Here is a 15,631-nt window from a genome sequence, read left to right on the forward strand (position 1 = left end):
ACAACAGAAGTCGGCGTCCGTCGGCGTCCGTCGGCGTAGGAAGAACGCCAGCGTGTTTTTCTCACGTAGGAAATGGATCTTGATGACGTTCGCGACGACGAGACGCCGGACGGCTATATCTTCCTCAAGTGTGATGTCGTCCCAAGGCATGCCGCTCGATGTCGTAGCCGATGCCGCTTTTCCTGAGACCGTCGCGTCGGGAAAGGACTATAGAGTAGTACCCTGAAAGCGTTGAACGAGCGCTCGTTGATTCGGCAAACCGATCTATACCCTATGACGTGGAAAGTATATTAGCGATTCTCCAAATCGCTTCACATTCTCGTCCACGACTTTCGGAAATGGGGAAGATTTTAATAAATATATTAATTAATGAAAGCATTGTAATCAGCAAGAAGTCCCATATTTGAGTGAAAGGTATGTTTATCATAAGCGGCGCCGCTATCGTACAGAGCATACTATGAAGTATAAAAATTTACAAAAAAAAACCTAGAAAAAACCTGAACTCTACCAAATTATTTGGAGATCTAATTTGATACAACTTTGAAAACTTCACCCACTGTTTCTTTTTTGTTCTCTTCCAAAAGAGCTTTGCACAAACATTCAACGGTAGCTGAATCATGTTTACTTTCTTTCCAATGGAGTAGCATTTGGAACGATCTTTCCCTTGCAGCCCGTTTCTCATTAGTTTCTATCATCTGAATATTCTTCTCATCTACACCAAGCTTTCTTGCAACGTGTGTCCAATTCCTCACAATACGATCAGCTGCTACATGTCTTTGATTCCCGAGTCTCAGTTCGCTCCGCTTTATGGCGTTCAGTCGGCAGGTGCAGGGGGCGTCCCAGTGCACTTTGCTCGCTGCGCGCTGCATGTGCGGATCCTCACGAAGATCCTCGCAGACGGGTGTACACGTGCATGGTATCCACTGTATATAATATACAAGAGTTGTTGGGCTCAAAGGTTCAAACTGGCAGGCTTTATCTAAAGAGCGAATCAAATGACACTCTCTTATTACGGGAAGGTCGAGTCTGGGTTCCATGCAGAAGTGATCGTGTTTGGGGGAGGCTTACACATTCACAGACTCCCCTTTAGAGGTTACGGTCCTTTCACGATAGGGCTTGATTTATTTGATTCACTCAATGTTACTCTGACATTGAAGAATGGAATGGAAGAATGTGTCACGGAAGAATATGTTTCAGTGCTGGAGAACATTCTGGCCGCTAAAGTTACTATTGATGACGCTTCCCCTCTCCTGAACCTCGAACTGATCTTTCGATACATAACGATTTCGTCACCGCTGAAAGCAACTCTTCCTCATCATAGAAGAGAACGTGGGCAGCCAAGAGAGCAGAAGGAATGAGATTAGTAGTTGGTAGTGACGATTTCTTTGATTCTATAAACGAAGAACTGTTATACGTGAGTCGAATTGACAAATGCTGCATGGTGTAGACAACCCGATTCAATTACCCTTGCATCAGAGAAGAGAAAAACACTCAAAATTGATAATACTTTGGATAAGCCATTTCCTTCGACTGCATAGGAAATTACAAAGGAAAAGACAGAGCTAACAGATTAACTCTCCCAGAGAAAGGCCGTGACTGGCTCACCCGTTTATCTTGTTATCCGCAGAAATTTATTTATCGTGGAGAACTGCTTTTAGCGTTGACGACTTGTTCGTTTCTCGTGATGATACAGATAGCGTCCGTGAAATTGATGTTGACATTTTTGTAGGCTTCTACTCTAGAGAGCGAATTGCTGTTGCTCTGTAAAGTTTCAATAATGGAGCGTTTATGCCATATGATAAAGTTTTGAGAGGCAAAGAAAACTGGCAGCATGACTGATGTCAACAATCTGGAGAAGTTTCCTCAATTGGAAATTACTGTCGCTCATCACGTGCCCATTGACCACGTTCACGTCTGCAATTTACGTAATGTATTTATTATGTAAGTATTATGAGCACTGTCCTGTAGATAGTACTTACTATGTTTGCTAAAAAGAGTATGTTGACAGCCATTAGAGCACAGCATGTACCAACGTAAGGACTTAACCATTCTCCTAAAGCAAAAAAGAAATTACAAATCCGTTCACCGTGCGTACCCATCAATTCTCGCGCATTTCCAGAACGTTTTTTAGTCTTGTTAGTAAGTTACAAGATTAAGTTGACAACTAATAGACACAACACATTGTACAAGACGCTAACGTCCAACAGTCTTGAAACAGTTTGACAGTTCGGAAAACGTAGATAACAGCACAACACATAATCGAAACACTACAGGTCAGAAATGGGTTCATGGCAACTACCTGTTTTTTTCTCTTTGCATGTTACGGTCTATCACCTTTGTACTCAATCGCAATAGTCAACGAGCAATCAGATACGGTGCTTTGATTGCCAGTTACCATGAACTGACGATTATCCCCCAGAAGAATAGTAGCTGGGTGGCCAGTAGCTATGAACGACGACAATCGAAGTTGGTCGTACCTTTGCTTTGTAGCCTGCACGTGACCTTTCACTACGTTCACGTTCCACCAATTGTCTCCTTTGAAAGCGACTTTGAAAGCGACGTCCAATGTATACTTTTCGTTGGCAATGAAAAACTTGTAGCTTATCAGATAGGCAACCCCATAAAGCCCATAGTTTTTTTCCCCTCCGAAAGCGATTCCCTTGTTCGGCATAATAGTCGTGGTACTTGGATTTCCATCAATGAACGCAGACCTTCCCCCGCCCCAATGACGACCGAAAAATTCAAAAGTAAATGGCGTTTTATTCAGCAGAGCAACTGCTATTTTTAATCCGCCACTCAAGCGGTCCAAGATTGCTAGCTGTTTGCATTGTATTTCACTTTCAGGAGAGTCCGCCGGGAAGGGCTCCTCCGTGGGCCCTAAAGACGACTCTGAGTTTCCCATATCAACCTGCAAAACAGAAAAATGCCTCTAGCGGGCTGACCTGAAGCAGAAATAACTATAAGATATGTAGGTTTTCTTTCACGTTGCTTAGATTTCAGCTACATACGTACATATATGGAGCGTGGACGCGTCGTGCACCGACTCGATGCGTTATGCATGCACCGACCCGGAAACGACGCCGTTGAGCCGCAGAAAGCTTCGATCAAATGGTAGCTGAGACATGAGGCGATCGACTCACCTTTGTGCAGTTGGAAAGCCAAATAGGAGAAGGAGGTGGTCCCGAGCAGACTTCCCGAACGAACTCAGCGAAGGGTGTCGCTTAGCGCACTAGGTTTATGCCAGAGGACTCGCCCCTGGGACTCGCCGTTCTCGCCTTACAATGCCTCTCGTGGGCCCTCTCGAGGACGGGTGGCTGCAGGCAGCTTACCCAGTCGGCCTTCACTTGTTCGCCAAAGTCCTGCTTCTCGTGTTTGCACTCTTGAAAACAGCTTTGTTGAAACGTGTGGAGAAACGTTGGTTTGCTTGCGTTTGGCTTCAGCCGCTTGCTGCGTCTACATTACAGCAGACGTTCTGAACGCAATTGCAGATAACTGCCCTAATCTGCATGGTACATGAATAGTGACGATGCCATAGTGATACTACTAGTACCCTACAGTATATGTATGTTTGCTCTTCTGTTCAGAGCTGGATCTTCTTTCAAATTCCGCCCTGATGCACTTGTCAAAACAGAAAACTTTAATCTCTACCGGGTTCCAATAGAGAACGAGGCTCTAGGAGACATAGCGAGTAATGAACTCCCTATGTCACTCCTCAAATAAATCAACCCAACGTGACTTTTTGCGTAGAAATAATAAGCAACTTCAGCACTTGAATTCTGCGGATGCAACACAATAAGCGACTTCAATCAAGCACTTTATGATTTGACAGGAAGCTAGATCTATGGCAAGCTTGTACCTTGACTTCGTACAGTCTGGTCTGTCTCTTGTCCGGCCAGAATTGCCACAACCTCGAAGAGATTGACGTGGGCTGGGCGTAAGCTTTACCTTCGTGTGTTCTATTCGTCTTATAAATAGAGGCAAGTTCCATTCATTGTCTGATTGCCTTCAAGCCTTCTTTGAAAATTGCAAAAAAAACTGAGAAAAGTTTTTCTGACAGCCGTCCGGTGTTTAAATATCTCAACGCACATTGTGATACCATTAGCATTTGATCCATCAGAATTGCAACATATAGCGATTTGCTCGCTTTGACCAAATACTGCCCTCTACTTGAACAGGTTGACGTTCTGGGAAATGATGAAGTCATGGTGGAATCGGTTACAGAGTACGGATCATCTTGCGTACTGTATGTATTCAGTTACGACGTCCTAGAGTGGCGAGATTGTGTGCAAAAATTTGAAACTCGTCAACCTGTTGTACTGTTCAAGCATCCAGCAAAGTGACGGTTCGAATCCGGACGTCCAATTCAAAAGAAGTTCCATTCAATAACAATCTTATACATGTAACGCGCGCTAAGCTTGACGAAAATGTTCCTTTGAAAGAAAACCATACAGTAGCATTCCATAGACCTGATCTCTCACTTCATTTTTGATTTCCTCACTGAGGAAACAGACATTGACAGTTGTTTAGGATAACAAGGCCACCTCTGTTTACACTGCGCATGTCTCTTCTGTAAGCCGATCGCAGAACTCGCATGGAGAGCGACTCGACGACGGAACGACTTCTCCGCGAATCGTCTGTCCCTCGAAGACGCAATCGTCCCAAGCAGTCTCATCGCCAAGGACGGCAGCTCGAACACTCAAAGACATCTTCACGACGTTCATCCACCTCAAGTGGGCTCCTCATCCTCGCGTGCGCACTGGCCTACATCGTGACGTGAATCGCCTTCGCGCTTCTCTGGTGGGCGTCAGAAGGGGCCCCCTGCATCATACAAGTAACCAATTTCACCTCCGCCTTCCTCTTCTCCGTCGAAACCCGAACGACAATCGGCTTCGGCGATCTCTACGTCGCCTCGGGCGGCTCCTTCGGCATATTCTCGTTCTCGAGTGAAATTGGCACGACCACGCCTACGCGGTCGCACCGTTCGAACGCCGTCGTCTGGCGAAACCCAAAACCGATCGTTTCTACTTACAATGTCGCGTCGGGGACGTCAAAAAATCTCACATACTCGAAGCGCACGTGCGCGCCATCGTATTTCGATTTACTAGAGGTAATTCTGATGCGGGATCTGACGTTGCCATAGAAACCAATTTTTTCAAACCTTGACGACGAGAAGAACGAAGATGGACAAGTCCCTCTTTGCGTCAAGAGCGTCGAACTCGACGTCGGCTATGATCAGGGTCTCAATAGGCTATTTCTTCTTTCCCGTCGTCATTCAGCACGAAATCAACGAATCGAGTCCGTTCTACGACATGGGCCCGCGCGACTTGGCGACGGCGCGCATCGAGGTGCTTTTCAATTTCGAAGGGACGCTCGAGGCGACGGGAATGCTCACGCAGAGACTTCGGTCGTATTTGCCCGAGGAAATTCTGTGGGGATATCGATTCGAACCGCTCGTTTTCATGTCCAAAGGCGTTCCCATGGCCGATTTCTCGCGTCTGAGCGACGTCGTGCGCAATCAAACAATGCCTCGGTGCTCGCCTAAGGCCTATTATGAAAGGCAAAGCCAAACCATAAACTAAGGTATTTTATACGTGATGGGGGTCCCGACGTTAATTAAGTTAATTAACGGATAAATAATCGGACGATTGAATTTTTAAAGTCAGCTGAAGTTTTGCGACAAAGAAGACAGCGGTTCTATTTTGACTTGCGAGCTCCAAACGAAAAGATCTATGATACTAAGACACTGAAGAGAGACTTCACAGACAGAGAGAGACAGAGCTTTGGGCTTTCTTATCCGCATTTGCCGCACGTCTTGCGGCATTTGGTCACGCTCATGTCCGCGTTTTTCATCGCGCTGCAGTTCGGTTCCCAGCGTTCGCACACGTCCTTGGGATACTCATCAACGCACTCTGTGAGAAGAAAATGAGATTTATTTATTAGTGCTATGATATCTTACCCTTCCACGGCGTCAAATCCAAGCCGTGTCCAGCGAGAGTATCCTCGCAGCGTTTGCGCTCGATTTTATCCGTTTTCTTTCCCATAAAATCAAACGCCTTCGCCTGAATCTTCATCGTATCCGGATTGTCGGCGACGCCGCACACGATCGCCGCCATCGTCGTCGCATCGATCGCCGTCACTTGTTCGCGCGTGAAAACGGGTCGTCCCGAGCCGACGTCGGGATTTTTATAGAAAAATCGATCGCCGTCGCGAGAGTGCAAAAACTGCTTAGCGATGACGTAAGCGAACGTCGGACCGACTTCGCTATCTTTCATGTGAGTCTCGGACACGCCGCCGACGAATACGTCCACCCGTTCAATATCGTCATAAATCGCGAGTAGTCGATTGAGAGATGCGGCCCTTATTAGGGGATCCGGCACCGTGACTTTCTTCTCCTCGAAATGTTTGAGAGCGATATCCCGCATGATGACGTAACTAGCGAGTCCGTGATCGCGTCCGCGTTGGATCGTCTTCGCCGTCAAATCGTTGGCGGGCGCGACAAATTCGTCTTTCAAGTTTCTCGGTTGAAAGAGATAATTCGTCAATTCGCCGGTCGTGAAACGATCGACTTCGTACGCACTTTGCCCGAGAAGACCTCGCATGTAATTATCGAAGGAGCCGTCCTGTCTCAAATAGTAATGATCGACCTGTTTGAAATCGAAGCGTAAGCGATGCTCGTCGATGAGATTATAGTCTGGATCGCGCAGTTGAACGCGAGTGGTCATTTGACTGTGACCCATTCGAAAAGCGGCCGTCGCAAACTCGATAAATATCGTCGGATTGACGCATTCGTTGTAGCCCGTGTAAGCGGGAAGACTCGCTTCGACGACGCCCTTTCCCAGCAGCGTCGCAATGTACTCGTCGTAGACGACGTGCTGCAATAGCGCGGCGACGATCAACCGCGCTTCGCGATACGCGCGCTCCTCGCTCCAGTGCGCGTTCATCGCTTTCAAACTCGCGACGACGCGATTGTGCTCGCGCAACCAGAGCGTGTGAACGGTAGCGAGCGTCGTCGACTGCGTCGCGCGCCCGTCGCCGGCGTGATAGCATAGCGGAATGCGACCCTGACACTTGGCGTTCACCTTCCCGCTGAAACCGGCGTCGAACGGCAATAAATCCTCACCGTGTTTCCCGTGGAAAGTCACCAATTCGGCGAGGAGATCAGCGCCGTTCGTCTGACGTAGACTCGCCGCCGTATCGATCTTCGATCCGCACACGGCCGAGCCGTCAATGAAACCGGTATTGTCATTGAACTGTTGTCGAGGCTGCGTCTTGTTCGCTTCCTTCGCGAGTTTAATCGTTGCCGATCGCTTCAGTCGGAGCTTAGGAGTTCTCAACGCTTCGTTGGGCTGAAGGGCACCGAACTGGGAGTCATTCGGCGGCACCGGAACGCCGAAGCAAATCGGGTTTTTCGCATCTAGGTCGCAATTCACGCTCGAGCTGCCCGTCTTCTTCGATACTTCGTGCGCGAGAAGGTGACCGAATTCGACGGTAAGGAACGAGTGTTTGAAGTTGAAAAGCGTTCGTCCGGTATCGTACGACGTCGATATTCTTCTCGCGTTCGGCAGGGTGCGGCCGAGTCGCTTCGTCACCGGATCGCCGAGTCCGTCGCCGCCGAAGTGAGTGCCGGCGATGCGCGCGTACGGCGCTTTCGTCGCGCCCCATATCGGATTGTTGAGATTGTTGCAGAGTCCGTCGATCGACGGAAATTCTTTTCCGTCGATCGTGTTCTCGGCGACGATTTCGCTGCAGTTGATTTTTCCCGTCGTCGCGTCCCAAGCGGCGTTGCTTCGTTTGAGTTTTTTTAGAAGGTCTTGGTAATCCATGTCGTCGGTCGTAGGGTAGAACACTCCGGGCATTGATACCGGCATCGACGGAGGAGGACAGTGTTTTCCCGCAGCATTTCTTATAGCTGTAGCAGCGATTATGCTTACGGCCAGCGTAGTTGCCAAGGACATGATCCACTTGATATAGAAAAAAACTCGATTAGCTCCTTCAAATCGTTGCTATTTTTGTGGACACAAATTTGGTGACGTGCAGGGTCAGTAATCGTTTCACAGTAGGCGGATGTAAGCTAATAAGAATACAATGAACAGCAAGTTCTTCGACTGAAAAAGAACTCTTGCGAAGATCCTGTACAATATGCCGACATGCAAAGGCTTCTCTGTCTCCCTGTTCATGCTCTAACGTTAGTCATCAAATGGAAAAGAGTGACTACCTCGGAGTTATACATGCAGTCGAAGTTTCGTGTCCTTGTCCCTATCAGCCCTCGTGCTACTACTGCGGTTAGCCAAGGAACTCCTCGTGCTTTGGGTTAGTTGTAGTACCGTAAGCTGTGTCGAGTGGAATGATTATGTGACCTAGATAGCACGATCCAATCAACTACTCCAATTAGAGAGCCAACGTCAATCATTTATACCAATTGTAGTACTTTGACGTTGGCGGCTAGCCTATACGTCGTGTCGTTGGCTCGTTCGATTACATCTTCCACGTCGTGAAATTTGATAAATCTGCATAGCAGGACCAAAAATCTAAAGAAAGCACATCCCGTCAGCAGCGAACACTTCAAAACTAAAATGACGAGCCTCCTCTCTCGCTATGCGCATGTGATCTTTGACTTGAGAAAAAACGGTCGGCTCAATAAAGAACCCCGTCTCGCCGAATCGCTTTCCGCCGCACTCGAGACTTGCTCCCTCGTCTTTGCCGGATTCGATGAGACCGACTATTTTATCAAACTGTTCCTGATCAATTTGCGGTCCCTGGTCAGTGTCCGGCGACATGGGATAGCCGAGTTTTCGACGCAAAGCGAGTTGGACGCTTTTTTGGACAAAGTCGTCGTAGATCCGTGTCCTGCACGTACGTGCGGCTTCCCGCTGAGCAGCACTGGCCCTGATTGACGAACACGGCGTCGACGCACACTCCAACAGCGTAATCCATTAAGAAAAAGACTTTTTCTCTAATGTATATACATATGTGTATATATTTATGTGAATACGATTGACGTCAGAAAAGACGATGTTGGGACTTTTGCCTCCCAATTCGAGCGAGACGTTCTTCAAGTTCGATTGTTCGGCCGACGCATCCATTTTTCTCCGCGGTCTATTCAAGGAGAAATCTTTCTTGCGGCGTTCACTGCCGCGTCTACGTCCGCCTAGAGTTTTGGATTGCTCTAATGCATCTATTTCGCAAACGATTTGTACGCTTTACCTTGTCTCCTTCTGCAATTCGAGCGATTAGTTCTCCCGTCGCCGGATTGAACGCAAGAAACGTCTTCCCGCTCGCCATTGATTATCGATGAACAGCTAGAACTTTGTCATCCGCTGTCGGAAGACGAAAATGACCTCCTACCTGCGTGAAACGGACGCCTGACTTTTAGGAGGAGAAACGACGAAAGAAACACTAGAGAAACGAACCATGACAAAAGCTTAACGCACGCTAATCTTGTCGAAAATGTTCAAAAGGATAGTAACATTCCATAGACATAATAGGGCCCTTACCTTAATTTCCTCACCGAAAAAAACAGACATTGATAGACTGACATTGACAGTTGTTTAGGGACAACGCTTCACCTTTGTTTACACTGCGCATGTCTCTTCTGTAAGCCGATCGCCGCATGGAGAGCGACTCGACGACGGAACGACTTCTCCGCGAATCGTCTACCCCTCGAAGACGCAATCGTCCCAAGCAGCCTTTTCGTCTCATCGCCAAGGACGGCAGCTCGCTGGTCGAAAACGAACGAGTTCAGAACAAACTCCTCCTCTATCTCAAGGACGTCTTCACGACTTTCGTCCACCTCAAGTGGGCTCCCCTCATCCTCGCGTGCGCACTGGCCTACATCGTGACGTGGATCGCCTTCGCGCTTCTCTGGTGGGCCGCCTCGGCGACGCACACCCCCGAAGGGGGCCCCTGCATCATACGCGTAACCAATTTCACTTCCGCCTTCCTCTTCTCCGTCGAAACTCAGACGACAATCGGTTTCGGCGATCTCTACGTCGCCTCGGGCTGCTCCTTCGGCATATTCCTTCTCGTTCTCGAGTCCGTATCCGGGGTCATACTCGACTCTTTCGTCATAGGAATTCTCTTCACGAAATTGGCACGACCACGCCTACGCGGTCGCACCGTTCTTTTCAGTGCGAACGCCGTCGTCTGGCGAAACCCGAAAACCGATCGTTTCTACTTACAATGTCGCGTCGGTGACGTCAGAAAATCTCACATACTCGAAGCGCACGTGCGCGCCATCGTATTTCGATTTACTAAAGGTAGTTCTGATACGGGATCTGACGTTGCCATAGAAACCAATTTTTCAAACCTCGATGACGACGAGGAGAAGGACGAAGATAGACAAGTTCCTCTTTGCGTTGAGAGCGTCGAACTCAACGTCGGCTACGATCAGGGTCTCGATAGACTATTTCTTCTCTTTCCTGTTGTGATTCAGCACGAAATCGACGAATCGAGTCCGTTCTACGACATGGGCCCGCGCGACTTGGCTACGGCGCGCATCGAGGTGCTTTTCAATCTCGAAGGGACGCTGGAGGCGACGGGAATGCTCACGCAGAAACTTCAGTCGTATTTGCCCGAGGAAATTCTGTGGGGATATCGATTCGAACCGCTCGTTTTCATGTCCAAGGGCGTTCCCATGGCCGATTTCTCGCGTCTGAGCGACGTCGTGCGCGATCAAGCGATGCCTCAGTGCTCGCCTAGGGCCTATTATGAAAGGCAAAGCCAAACCATAAACTAAGGTATTTTATATGTTATGGGGCAATAATGGGGGATCCTAACATTAAAATAGGAGGTAATGAGACCTCTTTTTAATCAGTTTATACTGAACTTTTTTTGCGACAAAGGAGTTTCCTACAGTTCTAAAGAAGAAAGACCTATGGTTCTAAGACACTGAAAAGAGATTCAATACAGACAGAGACAACGAATGCTCAAAGCATTGGGCCTTCTCATCTCAGGAATTGCCGCACGTCATTTCGTGACGCTCATGTCCGCGTTTTTCAACTCGTCGAGTTTGATTTCCAGTGGTTTCTCACGTCTTTGGGATACTGAAGAAAACGTGTGGTAGATAAAGGTAAAAAATCTGCTATGACATCTCACCCGTGTTCAGCGAGAGTATCCTCGCAGCGTCTCCGCTCTATTTCGCCTGTTTTTCTTATTATTTTTTCTAATGATGTAAACGCGTTCTCCTGAATCTTCGTCGTATCCGGATCTTCGGCGACGCCGCACACGATAGTCGCCACTCTTTTTCGCGTGAAAACGGGTCGTTCCCAAATGGATCAAGAGGAGAGACTATAAAGAAAGGTAGCTTATCAATGAACTGTCATGCAGTCAGCTGGAAGACCCGTGCTCTATCAGAGCTGGGTCGCGTAAGTTGCACGACGGCGCGCAGTTGGCGACGACTGCATCGCAGTCCCCTGCACTGGCGACGAAAGACTTCCGCTTTAATTGGGTGGAGATTAGAATGAGCACGTGACAGTATTGATGCTAAAACGCGAACGAATGGAGGGAGCGTAGTCTTCTACCTTGGAACTACTCTAATAGCTTTGTTGAGTGCCTTCGTTAGGCTCCGATCGTCGCGTTTTACTCGGTCACAGATGGATCATTAACGCACTGGAGTCGATTAATTAACATAAACATAAATCTATCTACTATTAATTGTCCAGCCCCCAGTCTTAGTTCAATCTCTTACGAGGCGATGAGATTCTGCCGTTCTCCGTCGTCGCGCGCAAGACAGCAACCACCGTAATAAGTGCACAGCGGCCAATCGCACTGGCATGTCGGTCCCGGCGCGTCAAACCGATTTGATTGTGAGCTTCCTGTCCTTTGTCGAGTGGTTAAGGACTCGTAGACGTAGAATTGTGCGAAAGACATCGGATAGGCATCAGATAAGTGTGCGGGCTCGTAGAAATCGGCGCTGCATGACGTTGCTAATTAATTGTCGTACATGTGTATATATCCACTGCCACTGCCGCTGCCACGTCATCTGGAATAGAAACTGTGTGTGAATCAGGTGAAAGAGGGCTCTTTTGACGGCAGGGGTGCCCTGGCTTCCCTGAAGATGCCTCAGTTCTATGACGAGTATTGGTGGTATTGGTGGGGGGTCTCGTTGGCCGACTTTGCGGCCCCGTACACGTTGAAGTTGAGCTCGAAGCAAAGAGGATCAGCCCACGTCGGTGCTCGAGCTATAAACCAAGCAAGCGCGTAAAGATAATAGACGAGCGTGATCATGCATTTTCTATTCGACTACGGCCCCTGATTAGTCAGTGTGCAGTGTAGGTCCGGATAGAGATATGGCCCGGACAAACTGCTTGCCATCGTACAGTACTGCTTTTGGTCGTAAGGTGCGGCGTATTCACAATTTTTGATTAGGTACGGAGAAAACGCATAGCGTCTAATGTTGACAGCCACGATTCCTGTGCCACACCAACAAGCAGCACAAAGATAACATGCATAGACCGCGGTAGTACGGAATAGACTCGTACACTCCGGCCAATCCGTGTTCCGTCTGTCTCACTCTGCTACACTGTACGACACCATGCAGTTGATGCGAGTCCTCTCACCGTGCATGCAGAAGTTGGAACAACGTTTTATCCAGCCACGCTCCTTGGACGTCATCAAATACGTTTACCGGTAACTCAGCATCGTAATAAAGGAAGCTAGATTACCTCTGGGCGGGCTAAACGGGAGCCACGTGACCGTTGGGAAGGTCACGTGGAGAAAATAATAATAATTAGATACCGCGACGAAATGGTTCCATCTGTCCGAGTCACGATCGTATTGATCTTGCTTTGTTCTTACTCACCGGCAGCGAGAACCTATCCGTCGTGTCCGAATCTTCCATTCGCTGTCGTCCCGACAAACTCCTCGACTGGGCTGCAAGGCTGTACGTGGCTAACGCACTGTCCGCTAACAAATGCGGCAAAATATCCGAAGCCGCCGTCAAATTATCTCTTGGAAAATCCGCGCTGTTCGTGCGATCGCTTATGCACTTTTTACAACGACTGCTGCGCTGGGGTCGGAGAAGGGGAAGCGTTCTCGGTACTATTTACTCAGAGTAAGATGAGTCTTTGTGGGTTATATTGTTACTTCAGAGTCAGACAGCCATGCAGTCAGACAACGGCACCTGGGTTGGCGTGCGTAAATCCGTCTTTGAACATGGCTTACGCTGATTCTTCAAGTGAGATTAGTTTCGTTACCTTCTTTAGTCGGAGAACGTCGCGGGGTTGGTACATGCAAGTCAAGTGTGCATCTCAGTGGCCAAATGATGAGACGCGTCGCAAATGCGAGAATTCTACGCGATCGGCTCGATTGGACGATCTCCTCGTTTCTCTTCCAGTTAGCACGCAAAACTTAACTTACTCGAATATCTACTGCGCGCAGTGCAATTTTAAAAATATCGTAGCACTAGAAGCCTCAGGTGGTCTGACATATTGGACTCCTAAGTTGTACTGTGACGTGGGAAGCCACAACGTAACTCAAAAGTTGGCGGAATCAAATTACTCGGCCTACACTTTTTTATCTAGCTGCTCGATTGCGTATTTCATGGCGCCACAGCTAAATGCCACCGGCATCTACGATCCCGTAAGATTGTGTAGAAGATCGGTGAGCACGTGTCTAAGTCATGTGGAGCTAAATGCCAAACTGGCATTTAATATAACTGGATCCAATTACAAGTGCCTAAAAGAGAAATGTCATTCTTACACTGACTACATCAGGGGTTCTAATTCTCATCCTTTTGGGGGGATGTATTTTCGGAATCGCTATTGTGCTTACTGCAACGGGCTCGAGCTAAACAATCTCGACCGCAATTTCGAATTTTTTGGGCGAGCCCAGGATTGCTTTGGTTGCACGGCGTTTTTCTTGGCTTTGGATTTTTCGCCAAGCGGGGGCGTGTCGGCGTCGTTTGGGGAGACGATCGTTACCGTGTCGCGAAGTTGTTCGCTCGGCTACGTTTACGATCCGTCGCAACTCGAATGCGTTCTCCTGTCGTGTCCGCAAGGTTTCGAGTTGGTTGGAAGCGAATGTCGCGCTCCGAGAACTATTTCTATTCAAATTTTGTTCCACTCCAATGCGACGGATCTTCAGTCTGTTTTTACAAGTGATCTTTCGCTGCAGTTTCAAAATCTCATTCGACGTTTCTTTACGTTTGAAAACGTCAGCGTGGAAATTACTGGCTATCAGGTCTTGAATGCATCATCTCTCCTTGTTAATTCGACTTTGAAATCCATTGTGTTATCAGACAAGGAGTGGGCAAAAATAAACTCAACCGTGTCTAATGTCAATATATTATTTACTTATCACGGTATTCTCTTCAGCAGCAAGGAAATTGCGGTCGAGTCTATTTCTAATGGCGATCAGCTCCACTGTGCCGTTATTCAACTGAACGCCAGTCAGTACAACGAGTCTTCTGATGGTTCAATAATTGACCTGACAACTGATCGAACATTGAATTCGTCTCAGTACATTTCCCTATCGAATGGCTCGATACAAGTCTGCAATACGTTCGAGACAACGTTCAACAAGACGACGTCGGTCCTAGTGTGGGACTACGACAATGTTTCCATTCTACTGAGTACGATAGTAAGCGCGATTACGGCGGTGATATGCTACGCAATAGCATTCACATATCTCTTCTTCAAAGATCTCAGAAACTATCCTGGTCTTTGTATGGCGAGTTACACGTTTGCACTGGGATCCTCGTCGGCTTTAATTATCTTTGGGGCTGGTTTAGTCGACGATCGTTCTCTGTGCACGTCTATGGGATTTCTTCTTCACTTCTTCACTGTCTCGCATTTCACGTGGTCATCTGTCATTGCCGCTAATGTTGTGCGAACTTTTGTGACGTCACGTTTAAGAAATCCGGGGATAGAGAGGAGATCTCGTCTCAGACGCTACGCCTTTGCGTCGTTGTACGCGTGGAGCGCACCGGCGATTATCTGCACTATATGCGTCATTTTGGACTACGAGTCCGACCTTTCTATTTCCTATTCGTCTGACGTCATCTGTTGGCTGCAGCCGAGTATGGCCGTCTTCTTTGCCATGGGAATACCAGCCGGCGTTATACTCGTATTTAATCTAGGCTGTTTCATCAGGATTACCGTCGTTCTTCATAGGGATATGAAGAGTGTTGCTGCTGCGAGAAAAGAGAAGTCTTCGGAGAAAGTTAAAAAACAAGCTCGCGTATATTTCGGCTTCTTTGCTCTGCTGGGGCTCAGTTTCATTTTCTCTCAAGTCGCTGCATTCGCCCAGCAGGACTGGCTTTGGTATTTGTTTATGGCTGCGAGTCTATTTCAGACCATCGTACTGCTGTCGGTCTTTGTACTGAATGATAAGGTGCGGCGTCTCTATAAAGAGTTTTTCAATTGCAGAAGCAAAGGCGCTGCGTCTACTAGCAGACCCCCTTTGAAATTTGACAGTCAGGATTCAGTTGCTACTACACCGGCAAGCGGCACAAAGATGACGATCATAGTCCGTGACTTGGATCTCCCAGCTCCACCAAAAGATAACGAGACGGAGTCATCGCAATTGTAGATGTAAGCATCAGACACTGGATTTTCAATGGAGGGCGCGATGAAGTTGATATAGCCGCATGTGTAGATACTATATACGTAGTATCTTTCTTTTTCTTTTCTGT

At 47.9% G+C, this 15,631-nt stretch overlaps 5 protein-coding genes across 5 annotated transcripts; 3 read left to right on the forward strand and 2 right to left on the reverse strand.

Moving 5' to 3' along the window:
* Positions 1 to 4,959: 4,959 nt before the first annotated feature.
* LOC136194012 (ATP-sensitive inward rectifier potassium channel 12-like) lies at positions 4,960 to 8,071 on the forward strand (the record flags this gene model as incomplete). Its single annotated transcript, XM_065983057.1, is given in 3 exon segments — positions 4,960 to 5,107; positions 5,181 to 5,259; positions 5,261 to 8,071. Coding segments are annotated over 3 exon segments (546 nt in total), but the record flags the coding sequence as incomplete, so codon positions are not given.
* Positions 5,631 to 8,526, reverse strand: LOC136199724 (peroxidasin-like). Its single transcript, XM_065990017.1, has 4 exons — positions 8,417 to 8,526; positions 8,216 to 8,357; positions 5,957 to 7,961; positions 5,631 to 5,909 (listed from the first exon to the last, which is right to left on the reverse strand). Exons 2-4 carry the CDS (start codon positions 8,228 to 8,230, stop codon positions 5,791 to 5,793), a joined length of 2,139 nt encoding a protein of 712 aa, XP_065846089.1. The 5' UTR covers positions 8,231 to 8,357; positions 8,417 to 8,526; the 3' UTR covers positions 5,631 to 5,790.
* On the reverse strand, positions 8,284 to 9,670 carry LOC136194095 (aldehyde dehydrogenase, cytosolic 2-like). Its single transcript, XM_065983173.1, is given in 9 exon segments — positions 8,284 to 8,379; positions 8,417 to 8,503; positions 8,505 to 8,528; positions 8,583 to 8,840; positions 8,842 to 8,945; positions 8,993 to 9,148; positions 9,205 to 9,299; positions 9,346 to 9,396; positions 9,495 to 9,670. Coding segments are annotated over 9 exon segments (915 nt in total). The 5' UTR covers positions 9,539 to 9,670.
* On the forward strand, positions 9,568 to 11,349 carry LOC136199725 (ATP-sensitive inward rectifier potassium channel 12-like). Its single transcript, XM_065990018.1, has one exon. It carries the CDS (start codon positions 9,611 to 9,613, stop codon positions 10,733 to 10,735), a length of 1,125 nt encoding a protein of 374 aa, XP_065846090.1. The 5' UTR covers positions 9,568 to 9,610; the 3' UTR covers positions 10,736 to 11,349.
* Positions 11,350 to 13,152: 1,803 nt separating this feature from the next.
* LOC136194185 (uncharacterized) lies at positions 13,153 to 15,589 on the forward strand. The gene has a single exon (XM_065983281.1). The coding sequence runs from the start codon at positions 13,153 to 13,155 to the stop codon at positions 15,526 to 15,528; it is 2,376 nt and encodes a 791-aa protein (XP_065839353.1). The 3' UTR covers positions 15,529 to 15,589.
* Positions 15,590 to 15,631: the final 42 nt, after the last annotated feature.

The sequence above is a fragment of the Oscarella lobularis genome, chromosome 1, assembly GCF_947507565.1.
Source record: "Oscarella lobularis chromosome 1, ooOscLobu1.1, whole genome shotgun sequence".
NCBI lineage: Eukaryota > Metazoa > Porifera > Homoscleromorpha > Homosclerophorida > Oscarellidae > Oscarella > Oscarella lobularis.

Excerpts from the sequence above, each read along its gene's own strand:
- LOC136199724 (XM_065990017.1), bottom strand. Across the intron at positions 5,910-5,956 it reads GGATTTGACGCCGTGGAAGG|AGTGCGTTGATGAGTATCCC; the intron begins GTAAGATATCAT and ends TTCTTCTCACAG.
- LOC136199725 (XM_065990018.1), top strand. The coding sequence starts at position 9,611 with ATGGAGAGCGACTCGACGACGGAACGACTTCTCCGCGAATCGTCTACC.
- LOC136194185 (XM_065983281.1), top strand. The coding sequence starts at position 13,153 with ATGGCTTACGCTGATTCTTCAAGTGAGATTAGTTTCGTTACCTTCTTT.